The 19,490-nt window shown below is 35.1% G+C and overlaps 2 protein-coding genes across 2 annotated transcripts; both read right to left on the bottom strand.

Moving 5' to 3' along the window:
* Positions 1-988: 988 nt before the first annotated feature.
* LOC131300618 (PTI1-like tyrosine-protein kinase At3g15890) lies at positions 989-3,029 on the bottom strand. The gene is made up of 4 exons (XM_058326547.1): positions 2,661-3,029; positions 2,379-2,523; positions 1,944-2,206; positions 989-1,819 (listed from the first exon to the last, which is right to left on the bottom strand). Exons 1-4 carry the CDS (start codon positions 2,759-2,761, stop codon positions 1,210-1,212), a joined length of 1,119 nt encoding a protein of 372 aa, XP_058182530.1. The 5' UTR covers positions 2,762-3,029; the 3' UTR covers positions 989-1,209.
* A 12,435-nt stretch (positions 3,030-15,464) lies between these two features.
* LOC131301330 (transcription factor bHLH118-like) lies at positions 15,465-17,721 on the bottom strand. The gene is made up of 3 exons (XM_058327553.1): positions 17,221-17,721; positions 16,339-16,680; positions 15,465-16,228 (listed from the first exon to the last, which is right to left on the bottom strand). Exons 1-3 carry the CDS (start codon positions 17,449-17,451, stop codon positions 16,157-16,159), a joined length of 645 nt encoding a protein of 214 aa, XP_058183536.1. The 5' UTR covers positions 17,452-17,721; the 3' UTR covers positions 15,465-16,156.
* Between the last annotated feature and the right edge of the window lie 1,769 nt (positions 17,722-19,490).

Below are 19,490 nucleotides of genomic sequence, written 5' to 3'. Positions count from 1 at the left end.
CGATCGTCTGTATTTTTTTTTATTCGTTTTAATTCGGATTCGCTACATTTACTCTTTGATGGGTGAAAGGTAATATCATGAGTTCCCTGATATTAAAAAAGAAAAAGAAGTACAAATATATAAGATACGGGAGCATAAAAATCACTATCTCCCTACTTAAAAAAATTGTCCTTAATTAAAAAAATTAGCAACTTGGAAGGTGAGCTGGTTCTGTTAGGAAAGAATATCTTACTACGTACGTGGGTATCAACAGAGACAACCAAAAAGACTTGTTCAACAGGATCTCGCGTCAAAACTTGATTAGAATGGGTCGAGACTTGATTAGTGAAATATTTCACAAATATTGATCAGAACCTTGGCTAGTTGTTAATTTATCCGATTATTATAAGCATAAATATATTCTCTAACAGCTATTGATAATGTCATCTACCCAACCTATAGTGACATGCCTTCAATGTAATCTTCTTTTATATTTCATTACGTAGTAGACCCCGTTCTGCTAATATTTTTATTTTTTAAGTACTTATTTTTCACTTTACGAAACATGTCATTCTCTCCCAATACATCACTTTTAATTCAAACCCTATTCGTTATGGAATATATATGAAGATTATTTCCCATAATGCAAGAACTATGCAAATAAATAGTTGAAATCTAGAGGTTTTCAATCTTGCATTTGCAGTATTGATGTAATTCATAATAAATGAAAAAAAAACTAACACAGTCTGGCCCGAACATCTGATTGTCAAAAAATAATAATGAGCAAAACAGATGAAGAGAAACGAAATCATCAAATTCATGATAAAGTACTAAACCATCAAATTGGTTATAATAATAATAATAATAATGAAGAAACAGATGATGGAAAATTCCAATCAATCCCCTTAATTTTGACGTCATAACCATTTTCTTTTATTATACTACTACTATGGAGATTAAATTAAAGAAGCACAAAAGAGGCAAACAAAAAAAAGTTACAATCCTCAGCAAAAAAAAAAAAAATTCCTTACCAACAAAAAAGTTACAATCCTTGCCCAAAAAAACTAAATTCCTTACCAGCAAAAAGTTTCAATAGAAATTCTCACCTCCGATTGTATTGTAGAGATTGAGTTCGAAATTAAACAATATTTCAACAAGTAAACAAGCTTATGCAATCACCATTTGTCTCTATGGGACCCGGGGGAGGCGCACAACACCATTCCCCGGTTCCTATCTACCGTTCTCCTTGGCTCTATTTGAGACAACATGACTTCCAGCAGAAATTTCCATCTCATCATCGCCCTCCGTTTCATCTTCAACCACCGGTGGCACGTCTTTCTTCCTCCACCCGGGGCAATCCTGCAGCCATTCCACAACCTGCAACATATTCGGCCTGCTCTCCGAGTGACTATCCGTGCAGTTCATGGCAATCTCGACTATCGATTTCAACTGCGCCCGATCATACTTCCCGTTTAACCTTGGATCCACTATATGTTCGAAAGCATGCTTTTCGACGTAAGGCGTCGCCCATCGCACAATATCGCGCTTATCCCCACTAGGAAGCTTCTCGATAGGCTTTTTGCCACTAACTATTTCGAGGAGTAATACTCCGAAGCTATAAACATCGCAGTTTTCTGAGACTCTTCCCCACATGGCGTACTCGGGCGCTAAGTACCCTAAAGTACCCTTTACCCTTGTGGTCAGATGAGTCACTCCTTCTGGGATTAGCTTTGCGAAACCAAAATCAGCAACTTTTGCTTGGAATTCTGAATCCAAAAGTATATTGCTTGCTTTTATGTCCCTATGGATTATGTGGGGATCCGCCTCATGGTGCAAGTACCTAAATTCAAAACTATAGAAATTCACTATTTCGATACAATAATGATAAGATACATGAAACTCGATCCAAGAAACCGTCCTGGAAAGAAACGATCGATCTTAGGGAAATAAATTAGAGTGCTTACGCTATGCCCTCAGCTGATCCGATGGCGATACTCACTCTTCGCGGCCAATCTAAGGAACAATGGAAAGCTAATTGGCCATGTAAATGGGTGAGCAAGCTATGGTTATGCATAAAATCATAGACTATAAGCCTTTCATCGCCGCCGGCGTAAAATCCTCTTAAACCCAACAGATTCTTGTGCCTCACCCTCCCAAGCATTTCCACTTCCACTGCAAACTCCATTTCTGCCTTTGCAGTCATGGCTTTCAGTCGTTTCACTGCAATCTGCAAATTCAAAATCAGAATTCTTCAATCAACATATACATATAAATCCAACTTGATTATTTCATATCTTGCGTAAGTTGACCTGGATGCGCTCAGTTACTAAACAAACTTGAATATTTCATCGTTTTAGATATGTCGTATATAAAAAAAAGAAGAAGATGAATATAATTGCCTCATCGCCTCTATTTGTTCGACCCCAATAGATGCTTCCGAAGCCGCCTTCTCCAATCTTGTTATCATCGTGGAAGTTGTTTGTTGCATTTTGAAGCTCCTTGAGGGTGTATATATCCCATGGATAATCCTTACAATTATTTACACTTGAAACAAAACAAAAAATAAAATAAAATCAGGAAAGAATCACTCATATATACTTCTTTTTAGCTTCCTCCAAAAAAATTATGAGAATCATATATATATATATATATATATATATATATATATATAAGAAAAATACCTTGTCCCTGCAGGTGGTTGTGCTTGAAAGCAATTACAAGAAAAATAGCTCGTCTCTGCAGGAGGTGGTTGAAAGCAACTAATAAAACATTTCCATGGCATTTTTCCAAGGGAAGAGAGGGGAAAGGATGAAGAATTTAGACGATTTATATATATAAAATGGGTAGAGATCGAGTGATTATTGAGGATTGATTGAGGAAATCATGATGAGCATCTGTTGATCAGAATTTTTGATTTACCAATGGAGAATAATATAGGGTGGAGCTAGCTAGTGATCCTATGGCTAGTTAAGACAATATATATGCAGACTAAAATGTCAATGATTTAATTTGGAGGGGAATGGAATATTGTGACAATGTGTATTAAAAAAAGGGATGGTTATTAGGAGCTTTCAAACTGACGTAACTTTAAATTATTAAAAACAAAAATAATTAACAAAATAGCTGATGCAATTTTAATGCTTGTAATTCTTGCCCAGCTTCTTACGACATCAGAAAGCCTACAACCACAAACACGTTCACACAACCACTCTAGAGGTGTAAGGTTTGTGTGGCACCCACATGTATTGTGTTTTTATTACTTGTGTATGATCGTGTGAATATATTCGTGGTTGTACCGAAAAAAGTTACGAAAGCATTGTGTTCGGTTGCTAGTTTAGTTTTAGTTTTAGTTTTGTTTCCAATCATTACCCTATATATTTTTTCAATCATTACTCTATGTCTCAAATTATTAATTTCATTTCTCTCTATCTCTCTTCAATTATTACCCATCTCTCAAATCATTACCATATTTCTCTCTCTACCCATTATCAAAACTAAACTAAACTAAACTACCAACCAAACAAAGCAGTCGACAACATTGTTTAAGTTTTAAATGCTTCATATATATATGAAATACACACGCACATACACACATATACACACACATGCTTTTATATATAATGGTCCTATTGTGTACTCATCTCATATAATAACAAAGTAGTTAACCCCAATGGGTTGACTTAGTTGCCGAGAAAAAAAAAATGGGTTGACTTAGTTATCAAGGCCTAGAACTTAAGAGTTTACTCATTCTTAAGATTTCAGGTTCGAAATCTCGTGGATGCTACTAACTCTTTTGGGGTCGAGTCATATAGTGCTAGTACGTTGTGGAATTGGTCCTCAGAATTAGTCGAAGTACCCATAAGCTGGTCCAAACACTTGAGTTTTCAAAGAAAAAAAACTATGCGGTTGTCGTACTTAATTCGTCTTAATTGTTTATTTTTTATTTTTTCTGTTTTTTGCTTGGAAAGCTGACTTCTTTGCCCTGTTGGATTGGCTCAATTGATCAACGAACATTCTTAATTATGTCATGGAATTAGTAATTCAACATTAATCAGAGGGCTGAGTAAAATACGAGTCTAGTAGTTATTAGGACTACCATCGATCGCGACATACTTTTAATTATCGGTAACAAGTACAAAAACGGAGTTAGGAGTTCAACTTAGGATCCGCGAACTAGGGGTGAGTATGGTCCGGATTGGTTCGGTTTTATAGTAAACCACAAACCAAATCAATACCTACGGATTATGAATTTGGAGAACCAAACCAACCCACAAAAAGTATAGAACCAAACCAATCCAAACCATTAAATACGGTTCGGTTTCGGTTTTAAACCACGGTTTACTTTCAACTAATCTATTATCTTCAAAAAAAATATTTAAGTACTTAAAATTATGAAGATAAACTAAAGAAAACGTTATATTAAAACCAATTCTATTCAAATTACCAAAACACAGTAACAAATTATCAAAACATACTAAATTAATAATATCAACCAACTAATTAAGGGTAGAATACCAACCATTGCCTCAAGTCTTAACTAAAAAAAATGAATAATGGTAAGTTACTAAAATGAATCAACTAAAAATACCAACTACTAAACACATCTTAAGATAATTTAGCCAAATAAAAGGCCAAAGCAAATTCTTAAACTATTGAATTGAAATGAGGCAGCAAAAGGGTAGCAGCAGCAACATGACAGCAACCAACTTGTTGTGATATATAGAAGTTTAGTCCAAATTATCTTGGAAGGGAAGGAAAACTATATATTCCGGTGAATTTAATAGGATCAATAAATTAGAAAAGTAGTTGACTAAGGCTCCCATATTTATTTGGTCAATCATAATTAAATTTTATATATATATATATATATATATATATATATATAACACTATAAATATATATGTGTGTGTATTATACGGTTCGGATCGGTTTGAAACCATAACCATGAACGTGAATCCACAAACCAAACCATATAATGCGGTTTCTAATTTTTTTAAACCATGACCAAACCATACTTCTAAAAAACCAAACAAAACCTTTCGGTTTGGATTGGTCTGGACTGGATTCGCAGTTTGACGGATTTTTTGCTCGCCCCTACCGCGAACATGCATATTTAATTTGTTGGCGATGAGAGTTGTTGCACATAGCCTTAGTCGATCTGACCTCCTGTTTGAGTACTCTTGTACTCTACGTACGATTTTAGTCATTCATTAATTGTTATATGTGGCTAAGAACGACATTAACCTTCAACTACATTTTTTTTTTCTCGACAAAAGGAAATTTTATTAACCTTCAACTACATTATCTATATAACTAGATGATTCTTAATTTTTAACCACAAGACAAGATATATAGATATACTCCTCTATTTTGTATGAAACAAGCGCATTAATCAATATATTCCCTCTGGAACCCCTTTCACCAAATTAAGACCATGTTAATTTACACTGATGTTCTTCCTTTATAGCTGGATCGAGTTTGTAATACAATCATTCTACCACCACACCCATTTACACACCCAATCACACACCTATACTCACAATAAGAGTGGAATCCGCACACACTACACACCCAGTGTGTGAGGGCCCCACCCTTATTGTGAGCATGGATGTGTAAATGAGTGTAGTGTTAAAATTTTCCTTCAACATATTAAAGGTTTGCGGGTGGCGGGTCCACGCAATTAAAAACCTAGAGGTGGCGGGTCCATAGAGTTGGGGGCGACTATTCGCAGTCATATTTTTTCCCTTAGCCTGTTAAAAATTTTCAATTATACTCGACAGTTAGTTACTTAAATTAAGATACATTTTCAGCATACAATTACCGAAATATAATATTTTGTTCAACAACAATTTATCGAAAATGTATGTTCGACAGTTATTTACCGAAGGTTGAACATATTTTCGATATGTAGTTACCGAAATATAATCTTGTTTTCAACAGCTATTTACCGAAATGTTATGTATAATTTTCAACAATTATTTACCAAAATGTAGTGGACTAAGGGAGAAAATATGGGGTTGCGAATAGTCGCCCCTAGAGTTTTACAATAGATAAGTAAAAATTATTAGCAAAGTAAGAGGGTTTTTATTTAATATATTGGGGTAAAGATCCGCTGGTTCGCCGCTGCTTGTTCTGATCCACTGGTTCTGTCGTTGCCGAATGATCAACTCATGATGTTGAATTGTTGACCGCACATTAATCAAATGAAGGTTGAATTAATGGTTATATGGCCGGGATAGGCTCTATTTCGAACTACTCTATATATTTTATGCTTAGTTTTAAGGAGGATGCATTCCATTGGAGAGATCATGTTCAAGAGCTCACTCACTAATAAATAAGCAAAGCCCTTTGAATAGTACGTTGTTTTGTGTTTTTTGCTAAGGATGTTTTTAGCTTGTTTTTATCTACTATCATTGGATCATCATCTTGTTCATATGCTTTTTGAACTTCGCCATGCTATTCAAATGAAAAATCGAAAAAAAAAAGGTAGTAGTATATTAATACTAGCATTAACTTCACCTAATTGTCATCGAGAAAATAAAATACTAGCTCAAGATATTCACATTATCTTTTTTGTTATCCACGCACCTTTTTTTTGTCTTTTAGCAAAAAAAAAAAAAAAAAACCTATACTTTCAACACTTAAAAAAAAAAAAATAGTGTGGACAACAAAAAAGAGGGTGTGAATATCAATTCCCAAAAATTATCCCATAAAAAACATCCCAAATTTAAAATGTGTCATTAGTAGTATTTCACAAGTCAATGGTCATTAATAAATCACTCATTCGGTTCATAACTGACCCTAAGCCCACCCCATTCAGATAGGGCTTTGGGTTCTTCCAAGGTGCCCCGGTCCATTGAGTTTGCAGGAGCCCGATAAGCATGGGCCCAAAAGGGTCAATTTTACATCGGAAAATTTCAAGCCGGCCCCGTTTTTACTATTTTATCCCTTGTAGACCCTTTTTTGAATTTCCCTTCCGCATAGACCCTAACACGCGTGAAGAATATATTGAGTTTGTGCTTGATGTGGATGTACTTTTTGCATTTCAAACTTTAAAATGCAATATCTTTTATTATATATATATATATATATATATATATATATATATATATATCTGTTTTTTGTAAAATTTAATTTTTTAGAATCTACTTGACGCGATCTATAAAATAAAACACATATTGAATGTGAAATTATGTGTAAAATTATATAATTTTTTGGGTGTGAATTGAATAATTTTGAGGTGTGAATTGTTGTCTCTCTCTTTTTTGTGTGAATTTTCTATTATATGGGTTGTGAATCTTTGTACATGTGTGTGATTTGTGTATAATAGAAGGTGCAAATTGTTAAATAGGGTGTGAATTGTGGACAATATGGGTTATGAATTATGTACAACAAGAGTTTTAATGGGTATGAATTGTTTGTTTTTGTGATTATGATTAATTGTATGATATAAATGGTGTGAATTATGAGATAGATGGGGTATGAATTCTGTATTTGAAGGGTATGAATTCTTTCATTTTGTACATAATTTAAGGGGTGTGAATTGTTTGTTGCAGGAGATGTGAATTGCATATTATAAGGGTGTGGATTCTGCATTTAGTGTCATTAAGGGTGTGAATTGTATACAAAAGAGTTTAAGAGATGTGAATTGTCTGTTATATGAGGTGTGAATTATTGTTTAAGGGTGAATTGTGTATAACAGAAGATGTGAATTGTGTTCAACATGAGTTTAAGAGTGTGTGAAATGTCTATTATATGCGTGTGAATTGTCTGCTATAAGGGATGTGAATTGTGTATAACAGAGGATGTGAATTTCCCATTATAGGGGGTATGAATTCTGCATTTTGGCGTGTGAATTATTTATTTTGATGAGTGAAAGGGTGTATAAATTCTGCATTTAATGGGTGTGAATTCTTTTATTTTGGAGAATGAATTGTGTATAATAAGGAGTGTGAATTGTGTATAACGAAGGGCGTGAATTGTCTATTATAGTGGGTGTGAATTCTGAATTTTTGGGAAGTAAATTATGTGTTTTGAATAGTGAAATGTTTGGAGGAGGTATGAATTCTGCAATTGAGGCATGTGAATTCTTTCATTTTGGAGGATATGAATTGTTTAGAAGTGGTGTGAATTCTTAATTAAGGGGTATAAAATAACCTTTTTATGTGTACACAATTTCATATTCAAAATGGATCTTGTTTGAAAGATCTCATTGAATAGGTTTCGAATTTATTTTTTTCAAAAATGAATATGCACAACAAAAGTTATAATTGTTTAAAATTTTAACTATATATAAGCTATATATATGTTTATGTATGGGAAAATATATGTACGTGTAAAAATGTGACAATTCTAGTGAGAGAAAGAAAAAATTATGATTAGAAATATTATTCGGGGGTTTTCAAACAATACTTCACCACTTATCAAATGCCAAATGTCAATTGGTTTATCAAATCACTAACAAAAAGTAATGAATTCCGCAATATTAACCAATGATGCATGAGTTGGGAACCTTTGGAAAAGAAAGAAAAGGAAAGGAAAGAAGAAATTAAAAAAATTCCCTCCCCATGTTTGATTTAGAAAGTAACTGAGAGAAAAATAAGAAAACCAAGTGTTGAGCACAAGTACATTTTTCTCACACTTTCCTTCTTAATCATTTTTCTTTCCTTTTCCCAAATTCCAAACGGACCCTTACGCCCTGTTTGTTACCTATGGAAAAGAAAGAAAAGGAATAGTTTGAGGAATCCTTTGTTTCGCCAAATTACCCTAGAATGGCCTTTTTTACCCTATCTGTATACCAGCCGTTTCCACTAACTACCAAGGGTAAATTGCTAATCCCCCTGACACACCCCCCGGCCCCACCTCTATTTTCCCGAACTACCCTCCCCCCCCCCCCCCCTCTCTCTCTCTCTCTCTCTCTCTCTCTTTCTTTCCTTACAGTTTTCTTCTTCTTCTTTTTTTCCCTTTTCTTTTCAGTTTGGTTTTTCTTTTTTCATTTTATTTCCTTTTCTTTCTTTCTGGTTTGAATTTTTTTTTCTCTTTAATAATAGGTTGAAGTCTAATTCTAGGCTTTGTAAAGTAATTAAGAGAAAAAAAGTGTTTCAATTGATCATGTTTATACGATTGTTTTATTTTTCTTTTTTTGTCCTTTATAGATTAAAAAATACAGTTACGAAAATAAGTGTTTCAATTTTCAATTCGTTTGAACCAGTGCAAAGATGTTATTTTTCAGATCATTTCATCCTAAATGGTTGTAATAAATTTTTGGCTTCAAGGCCTTTCAATGGACACCCTAAGAGAGTCTTGAAACTAAATAATGAGTTTTAGGGTGTTTGTTGAAAGGCCTTAAACCAAAAAATTCATTATGACCATTTAAAATAAAATAATTAAAAAAAAACTATCTTTGCTCTGATTTAACTGAATTGAAAATTAGAGCACTTAATTCTTGAATTATATTTTTAAATATACAAAGGGTGTATTTATAGAAATTAAATAAATAAGATATAAGTAATTAAATAAAAAATAAATTAAAAATTAGGGGGACCCGAGGGCTCTGCTGTTATCATTGGCACAGTAGCCCCTACGAAGCCCCTGAAACGTTTCCGTTTTAGTTTTAAAAAAAATAGAAACCAGCCATTTGCAATCCTATGGAGTAGAAACGTGATTTGAAGCAACATACTACTGAATCAGTTAAGAGGATCTATGCTAAATAATGGTTAACAAATTTATTAAATTGTACTATAGTTAAAAAAAAGTAATCCTAAATATAACATTTGTATTCTGGATTAGTACGTCGTTTGCAAAATACATTTCGTAATTAGTTCCCGAACACTAATTGTAATCTTAATGAATTTTTTGCTTCACGGCCTTTCAACGAGCACCCTAAGACTCATTATTTAGTTTCAGGACTCTTTTAGGGTTAGGGTGTTCATTGAAAGGCCTTGGAGCCAAAAATTTATTACGACCATTTAGGATGAAATGATCAGAAAAATAACATCTTTGCATTAGTTTAAACGGATTGAAAATTGAAACACTTATTTTCGTAACTATATTTTTTAATCTATAAAGGACAAAAAAAGAAAAATAAAACAGTCGTATAAACATGATCAATTGAAACACTTTTTTTCTCTTAATTACTTTACAAAGCCTAAAATTAGACTTGAACCTATTATTAAAGAGAAAAAAAAAAATCAAACCGGAAAGAAAGAAAAGAAAATAAAATGAAAAAAAAAACCAAACCGAAAAGAAAAGGGAAAAGAAAAAAAAAAGGAAACTGTAAGGAAAGAAAGAAAGAAAAGAAAGAAAGAGAGAAAGAGAGAGAGAGGGAGGGTAGTTCGGGAAAACAGAGGTGGGGCCGGGGGGCGGGGTGGGGTGGAATAGCAGCTCTCCTACAAAGGGTAAATATGACACGTTACTCTTATCAGATCCACTCAAATTCCCATTCTCCTGCATTTACGTACCCCATATTCCTTCGTCGATTTGTGGTGCAAAATGATAACGACGAAGATCCGTCCGAACGAGCATGTCACAATTATTGCTCTAGATCTTGAAGAAATCTGACAAAGAACAGTTCCAACCAAAGTGTGGCTCCGAGATTTTGCAGAAAGCCTACGCCGCCCACCGCTCAAGATTTATCGATCTCTAACCCCCTGCCGCCAATCGAGACGAACGGTGAGATGTTGAACGGTAAAACAGAACGGTGTGGGCGTAGCACCGCTAGCTGAAGATTTACATGGTACCAAAGACATAACAAAAGTGGTGGAATGGGACCATAATGTTCAAGTGAGTCTTTCAATTTTTCCTATTTCCTATGCAAAATTTTGCTTTCGAAATTTGAAATCTTAATCTGTCTGTCTTCCCCTTTGAAATCTGAGATTTAATATCTATTTTTTCATCTTTCCATCTTTTCCAAAATACTTTCGTTTTACATGCACTCGCTTGAGTGTGCCCCGAGTGTCTAGTAGTAATTAAGAAGATATATATGCCTTCGGTTACGGGTCATCGATTCCCCAGAAATTGAGTCCCAATTATTAACTAGTAGTATTTTTGAATACCCTTGATTTGCTCAAGCTTACCCCCGAATCAAAAATGTTACATCTCTCTCTCTCTCTCTCAATAGTTCCGTACAAAAGCCCCCAGAAGATACTAGTACCATAAACAATGAGATCAGAGCAGATTAATTAGTGTCGCTGATTAGATTAGATATCAGTAATTATACCGACACAGATTTTTCAACACAGACAGCCTGCACAGATGGAATTTGGACCTGTTTTGGGTCTCACAAAGATGATCGGAGCCGCTCATTTTGTTCAAAATATCTTGTTTAAGGTCCTCGTAAAAAATCAGCTCATTTGGATATCGATAAGAGGGTTTACGAAACATCCAACTTTGCTTCAGAAAACAGGCTATTTTCTGAAGCAAAGTTAGATGTTTCGTAAACCCCCTTACCGACATTCAAATGAGCTGATTTTTTACGGAGACCTTAAACAATATGTTTTGAACAAAATGAACGGCTCCGATTATTTTTTTGAAACCCAAAATGGGTCCAAATTTCATCTGTACGGGACTGTCTGTTCTGAAAAATCTGTGCGTATAGCACAGTTAATTAGATATAGGGAAATGATATTGGCACTCCAAAAATTGATGTAGGCACTCCAAAAAACAAAGGGAAGTGGCTTTGGAGTTATACTGATTTTGGAGTGTCTGCATCAATTTTTGGAGTGCCAATATCATTTCCCTAGATATATATTGGATTAAGCTAACTTTTAAGTACTACTGTGATCAAGATAGCAATCAACGTTGGTTGTGGCTCTTGGATTAATTAAGTTAACAACTGTACGATTAGGTGTCAGAGGTTTAATTCGATAACTATTCAAAGCAACCAAAGATTGAGAGAGATCCTGCCTAATACGATATGCATGGGTCCAATCTCCAATTACATTTTTTTTTTTATTGTTTGTTTCTAAATTTACTACATTAAACACTGTTTTGCATGATTAATATATAGTCCCAATACGGGGTTAAGGTTATCCACTTCGCTTTGATACGTGGAGGTTTCCCTGAGGGTTTCGAGATTAAAAAAATATTAAAATGTGCGTAGGTTAGTTCGAATATCTGGCTGGGCATTGAAAAAAGAAAATATGGATAAACTAAAATGGCATGGGGAAAAGTACTATAAAACTGAAGTCCTGAGGTTGTCTTTAATTGGCTTGCATAATTTTTAGTCCAATTAATCACAAATTACCTGTAATCCATTGATCCGACTCGATCGATAATGATCATTTGATTCCATGCTTAATTTATTGGTTAGATGACTTTAACAATAAAAAATTCTTACTTTAGTAGTACTTCACATCCTTGTTACAGTTGGCAAAGAGATTGTGGAAAATTTGGGATTGCCATTGGAGTGGAAGCTAGCTTCATCTAGGAGATTTTTATCTTTTAAACTCAGAAGTACATGTTATTATTATTATTATTAGGTTACAAAAGAAGCTGAATCGCAAGTCAAGAAATAAGTTGTTAAAAATTGACCTGAAATTTTAACTAGCTTTTGATATATATATATATTGGTATTTAAGCTTGATTTGTCCATCTCATCAATCGAGCTTTTGTAGTCGAGCCAATGACATGATAAACTTAGGAATATATATCGGCGAATTAGTATAAGTAGCTAGATTTTTTTTCTTCTTATTCTTATTCAACAATGTAAAGTCACCAAGCCGAGTTCGATCAAACAAATTAATCTCATGACTATATATATATATATATATATATATATATATATATATATATTCAAGATTTTGAAATGTAATAAAACTTAATAAGTTTGTTAATTAAACTACACACACAGATATCAAGATTTTTACTTTCGGCAAGGTTAATTAGAGCAGTACGTCTCCTAACCTCCTGCAACATGGAGTTGGAGTTTGTAATTCGATCGTATCTCCATCATAATTGGAGTACGGAGAGATCACTCTCGATGATATATATAGATGCAATGGCTCTACATATATATTTTTCTAATGGGCTGGGTCGGTAAGAAAAGAGTTTCTTAGCTGAGCTTAAACGTGTTTATTCTTGGGTAAAGTACTTCAAGAGGCTAAAGAAACATTTTTTTATTCTTTACTTTTGCAACAGTTCATCGCTAAAAGTACCGAGGTTTTCTAAAAAACGTATGATACCTAAAGTAATACCTAAGCTGCTGCATAACTATTTTCAAGATTTGCTTCTCAATTTCACCTAAAAAGTAAAAAATTACAGAATATGATGTACATGCTCTTAAACGTGTTTATCACTTCTTCCGGTACCTACTCATATGGCCGGACGAGTAGAAAACTAGGTCTTGAAAAACGAGCTATGTCGAAGAAAAAACCTACTCCATAAAACAAAAATAGATTAAAAAAAAAAAAGTTGACAGAATCTGCCTTCTTTTTCTTGGGGGTAGAAAAACTTTACCCTAGATTTACCTTTTCACCGGACGGCGCCAAATTCATGTTTGTCAAGTTCCTTGACATAATCGTTTGATTAATTGGGTTGTACGTTTAAGATTAAAGTTGATAGTAAGCGTGCATATTGCGCATTGATGAATCATAATTTGGTCCTTATATAAGCCGACCTATATATATATATATATATATATATATATATATATATATATATATATATATACATATATACAGTTAACCATCCACGTGGAAGCCGCCAAAACTGACATAAGAATCACGTACTCGGTCTGTCATGGGAGAGTAAAAACCGATGTTACGTATAGTAATTAGTTAGCCTATCCTAAAGCGGACAACACCAAATTCCTGAGATCACGATATTGATCATGAGGATTTGGTGTGAAATAATATTAGTGGTAAATTTTATTCTGTATCGTTCACCTAAATCACCCCAAATTTAGTTAAAAAATTGTCAATCCAATCCGGCTTCAGACCTGTGTTTGTTCCCCCCCCAATTCAGAAGGGAATTCCCTCCCTAAGAAACAGTGCTCGTGATTGAAAATATAACCCTTCAGCTTGGAATCACCAAATAATACGTATCTGAACTTGCTATGGATTTTGAGTTAGATCACACACACGACACCCATTCTATGGCAAGATATATCGTTCCATGTGCATGTGTAAGTAGTTGACCGGCTAGCAGGTCATCCATCCGGATCGTCCGAATTGGGCCTAGCCTAGGGAAAGCCAGGTCTCCCAACAGCCAACGCCCACAAAGCTTCACGGGCGGGCGGGCTGAGGTGTCGGGATAGGTCCCATGGGGAAGTGTACAACTAAGGCGGTGACACGTTAGTGCCGAGTTGTCCGGCCTGGCCACCTGAAGACCCAGTCTTGGCTCGGTCATGTGCAATGTGACAGCGTGACACTCGGCAATTGTCATGCATGACATCAAAACAAAAAACAATTATTCATGACGTCATTAGAGGCACAAACTCAGTACAAGCTATATATCCCGGAGGCGTCCACTAACTCTCTACATAAAGCACAATATTTAACCGTAGAGAAGTACGTCATTGTTAAATACTATGAGATCTATTGTACTTGTCTTTATCCTCTACCAGTATCTAACTTAGGCATCAGAGTGCTCTCCTACTAAATTTTGTTGGACGGCGCTAACTGGTTCTTTATTTTGCAGACTAGCTTAAGGGAGGGATCGGCGGCTTACTCGAAGGATCCGACCCGTCAAAAACCGAGTGAATTAATGACCACCCCACAAGCAATAAGAATCACGTCATATGTGCATGAGTTGGAACTAAACATGCATGCAATTATACAGTTAAGCTACCAGGCCTTCTCATATCGATATGAAATAATCATCTTTCACAGAGGTAAATCTTTACATGCATGTTAGGCAAGACAAGAGGATGGTATATATGTGACAAGTTCTGCCTACGAACATTTATTTCGATTAACTGTGAAATCAATAAATTATGAAGGGTAAATCTTTACAGTCCATATGCCAAGCTCTACTTTTTCCTGGAAAAAAAAAAGTTAAAAAAGGAGAAAAATTCACCTCATTTATTTCTATTTCTATTTCTACACCTTAAATCTTCCTTCTCTACCTTCGATCCATTGATCAAATCACTTGCATATCACGCGTGTCATAGGATGAGCTGAGGGGGGAAAGCGTAAGTGAGCACTCATGACCTTCGCGCGCGTATATACTAGCGTGCACATTCGTCAATAGATCCTACTTACATGAACCTAGCCAATTACATGAACTACCACATCTATGACTCTTGATCCACATGCATGTATGACTCTTCAACTTAAGATACATGCATGCATGCCTTTTCTTTACTCTTCACTTGGATAGATATGATCTGCCTTCTACTTACGTACCTGAACCAACGATTCTTGTACCATGCGTCTACCAAAAGTATAATTTTGAAAGGTCCGAATCTATCTGACATTACCAAAACTATTAGTAAAAGACAATTCAATGGCAGCATTATAGATGAATCTATGACAAGAAGAACTTAATTGCACGTGTACATCGGGAAAACATTGCTACTACAAGAATTGGAAAGCATATTGTTCTTGTACAATATATAGGCGGAGAGTTACAACATAGAGTTCCATTTCGAAAAGCAATGAAAAAAAAAAATCAAGTTTACCTTTCAACAGATGGAGAGCAAAAATGTACTGCCTCTACAAAGATCAGGTAGTTCATGGTTGGATGGTGTAGTGCACATGTTAACCGATGCCTTCAATGTAATGAACTGAGCCATATTCATAGAGGATTCCCAAGCAGTTTCCAAGGATATCCAAAAAACACTGAACCAACATTGTTCAGTAAAAAAAGACTGAATTTGATTTTATCGTTTCAGTCAAAAATTCCAAAAGCTTGTGACAGTTAAGAGAATTAAATTGTCTCGAAAAAATTCAAGCACATATAGTCACTTGAAATAGTTCTCTTTCATGGTAATTTTCAAAATCAAATTTGCAGAACACTTTCCAGAAACAATTTTCAAAAATCAAAACACTCAACATTTTATAGAGTATTAATTTGAAAAAAGAAGTGACTTCTTTTTCGATAGAAAAAAACAAACATAAAACGAGTTGTGAAGGCCATTAACCAAGAATGCATGCAAAGAAAAAAAGCTCTTAAAAATTGTTCTGCAACACTCATGATTTTGAAAACAATCACAAACTAATTTGTTCCTTAATTAAACTCACAACAAATTAATCATATTATTCAGTTTTTGTTGCACTGCGGATAGATCAACGCATGTCGTGTCACTAACCTGCAAGGGAAAAAAACTGCTTGTAAAATTGAAGTTAGCCAACAACTTTGAAACCATAAATTAGTATGCAAAAAAAAAAGATAAAAGAGAAACCCTAAACTTAGAAGTACCTCAGATTTAATGGTGTGAAGAAACCTATCATTAACTTGGGCAGAAACATAGCTAACAACATCCAGTCCTTCTTCAAGCAGTATTTCAAGCACTTTTGAGAAAGGAAAACCTTCTTCTCTTAAGCCACTATTAATCAGAATCTCTACGCCGCCACGGCAAGGGCTCACCGTGATGCTAATGGGCAACAAATTACTTGAGCTCGAACTTGCTGCGGAAAAAAGACTTGGATTGGAAAGCATTTGTAGGCTTTCTCTCTTGATTCCCAGTTCCTTGATTTTCTTCTCCAGGTGTTTTATGTAGTTCACGCTCTCGTGAATGTGATCCGAGATCGAACGCCTTCCCTGAAACACCGTCAAGATATATAAACTGTTTTAGGGACCAAAATTAATCAAACGCGATCGTTCTTTAGAAAGAAAGAGAAGAGAGAGAGTACTCGTTCTTGTGGGAAGTCAAGGGGGAGAAATGATGTTGCAGCTAGCAGCCATTTATATATACTGTTCTAACTCGTGGAATTCTCGAAGAAATAAGCGACCGCGAATCATAAGTTGGAGTGGCCATTTTGACTTAAAACGTAGCTAAAAAACATTGTTCCAATCACTGTGCCCAAAATATCTTGGCATACTTATATATGGCATTAGAAATTGTAGTACTAATATATATTCGAGGGGGAGAGGCGGGACGGGAGGCCGATATTTCTTATGGAAATTTCGCAGGAAGAAATTATAGCACGACCCGTTGAAGCGTATAATCTTGGCACTTTTTTTACGACTTTAATATGCAACTAGCTCGTATATTTTGTAAATGCTAAAGTGGCCTTACTGTTACGATCTACTGAAATTCAGGTGTAGAACATATATCGGAGCACGTACGAAATTCGTCACCTTGATGTATTCGAGAGGGAGTAGAGATCGGAGCGATGCATTAAGGTTACCCATTTCCTGCCTTCTTTTTCGCTCGATCTCCTTGTGAACGGCTCTCTGCTTGTTATCGCTGGCAACAATCTCGTCATTCTCCTCCGGGATGGCAGCTAATTTCTGCTGCCTCTTCCCAACCCTATAAATTGTAGAATATGTGTTGCTTCTTTCCAGCTGGGAGGCATCATCATCATCCATGATCAGATCCTCAAACACGGCCGACTACTCGTCGCTTTCTTTAATCGGGAACATTGCCTGTCCCCAAGTTGGGATTTATTCTGATCACCAAGATTTGGTTCTGGGCGTATCAATGGAGGGTGATAAAGAAGGAGATACGTTAGTTAGGGTTTGAGATTTTCTTGACAGGAAAGGGGGGATACGAGGGAATAAACAATGCCCTAAAACCAGATGCTGCTTGAAAAAGCTTGATGGTGGTACTGTAGTTTTATGCAGCTGAAACCCCACCCCTCTGCATTCACACTTGGTGGGTTATATACTAAACTATGTTACAAGCAACAGATTATAAATGATCAGCTCCAATAATTTAGGCGCCATTTGATTAGTACTAAAATACAGGAGCCGGGTCCCAAATCGAGCCGGCTTACAGGGGAAGTCGAGGTCAAAGCCGTTGCTTCCGGCCCTCAAAGTTTTTGTCCTGAAGAGGCCCCAAAAAATGCATCTAGAGTTCTAAATAAGTTTCAATTTCCTTTCATTAGTAACATCTGCTTAATTAGTCGTGTGGCGACTTATGTTCTTTGGATGCTTTAGGATCGGAGCTGCGTTCCAAAAGTTTCCTCAACATTTTGCAAAACTTAGTTCAAAAATGCAGAGCTAGATGGCCCCTGTTAGAACTTTCGCTTCAGGCCCCAAATATCTTTGAATCGGCACTGCCCGGTCCTATCTAAATATTATGTTTAATAGCGATATTAAGTATGACTTTGAATATTTTATGTATAATGACTTTGTTAATCTTTTTACAATACTCTAAGTAGTCGTAGCTAGGTTAGTCTAGTCAAAATTCAAAGTACTTTTATACCCGTCTTCATATAAATTTTCGCAATTCCTTTCATTATCCTTTCATATAGACAAGAAATCGGTATAAGTGAGTTTAGTTACTAAAGAGAAAACCATATACGGTTTTGCTTTTGTCAATTTACTGGGCTGACGAGAAGCACACTAAAAGACAAAAAAAATACGTATTTATGTATACTTTTTACACCATTTAATACACATTCACACACTTACTATTGTCAGTCTATTGGGCTGATTTTAGAATTTTCCATATAGAAAAACATCTACATACAATTTTTTTTAACACAAGACATCCGGACATGGACGGAAATAGTTTTCAGGCTTATTTGTTACCAGACACATCCGGTTAAGGCTACCCACCTCGGTGGATCTCTAACGGAAAACATTTATATATACATACTATAAAGAGTGCATTTTTTGAATGAAAATTTGTCTCTTACCTATCAAAATTCTGACTCCAATTAATCCTTTCATCTAATGTGGCACACCCATAACAGTTGGTGCGATGGAAACCACATTAATTATAATTTATAACTTCCAATTATTGTAAGCGTGTGCCTGAATTTTGAAAACAAACGTGATTAAAAAAAAATAGAGTTTCCATAGCATATTATTGAGAGAGGTTGACCTAATTAAGTTCAATTCACATTGATGGGGTTTTACTTTTACTCTTCAAAGCAATTTTGGCACGTGGTACAATTTTTTCTTGGGAAGGTAAAAATAGATTTCTATAGGAATGATTATTCAGTGCCCTTAATTCGTTGACCACTGGTGAATTTAAACTTTAGCATTTGCAAATTAAAAAGAAAAAGAGCCAGAAAATATATAATTCTTTTTCCTTGTATCTGTTCATGGGTGTTCATCGTTCTCCACTTAAAAGTTCGAATTCCAAACATCTTTAATTACAACCATTAATTTGAGCTATAAACTCAATTAAGTTTATAGACATATGTTAACCGGATTATAGTAGAAGGGGAAATAGGGGTTTGGTAGGATACATGACAAATATCCATGAAATTGTCTATAAAAGGGTCATGAACAGCTCAGATTCACATCATTGTAAATTATCTGAGCCATTGATTATTTTTTCATGGACAAATTCATAGATACTAGTTATGCATCCTACCATTTTTCAGAGAAATATGGTATAAGGGATGATAAATGGTTTGTTTGAGGGATCGATATAGTAGGAGGATATATGTATA

Source organism: Rhododendron vialii, chromosome 9a, assembly GCF_030253575.1.
Source record: "Rhododendron vialii isolate Sample 1 chromosome 9a, ASM3025357v1".
NCBI classification, from domain to species: Eukaryota; Viridiplantae; Streptophyta; class Magnoliopsida; order Ericales; family Ericaceae; genus Rhododendron; species Rhododendron vialii.
This window is presented reverse-complemented; position numbering and strand designations above follow the sequence as displayed.

Bases quoted from the DNA above. Each gene is read 5' to 3' on its own strand.
- LOC131301330 (XM_058327553.1), bottom strand. From the start codon at position 17,451: ATGGATGATGATGATGCCTCCCAGCTGGAAAGAAGCAACACATATTCT. The intron at 16,681-17,220 runs GTGACGAATTTC...ACGGTGTTTCAG, and splicing joins TCCCTCTCGAATACATCAAG to GGAAGGCGTTCGATCTCGGA. The intron at 16,229-16,338 runs GTACTTCTAAGT...TTTCCCTTGCAG, and splicing joins TTCACACCATTAAATCTGAG to GTTAGTGACACGACATGCGT.
- LOC131300618 (XM_058326547.1), bottom strand. From the start codon at position 2,761: ATGCCATGGAAATGTTTTATTAGTTGCTTTCAACCACCTCCTGCAGAG. The intron at 2,524-2,660 runs GTATTTTTCTTA...TTTTGTTTCAAG, and splicing joins CAACCACCTGCAGGGACAAG to TGTAAATAATTGTAAGGATT. The intron at 1,820-1,943 runs GTAAGCACTCTA...TTTTGAATTTAG, and splicing joins GGATCAGCTGAGGGCATAGC to GTACTTGCACCATGAGGCGG.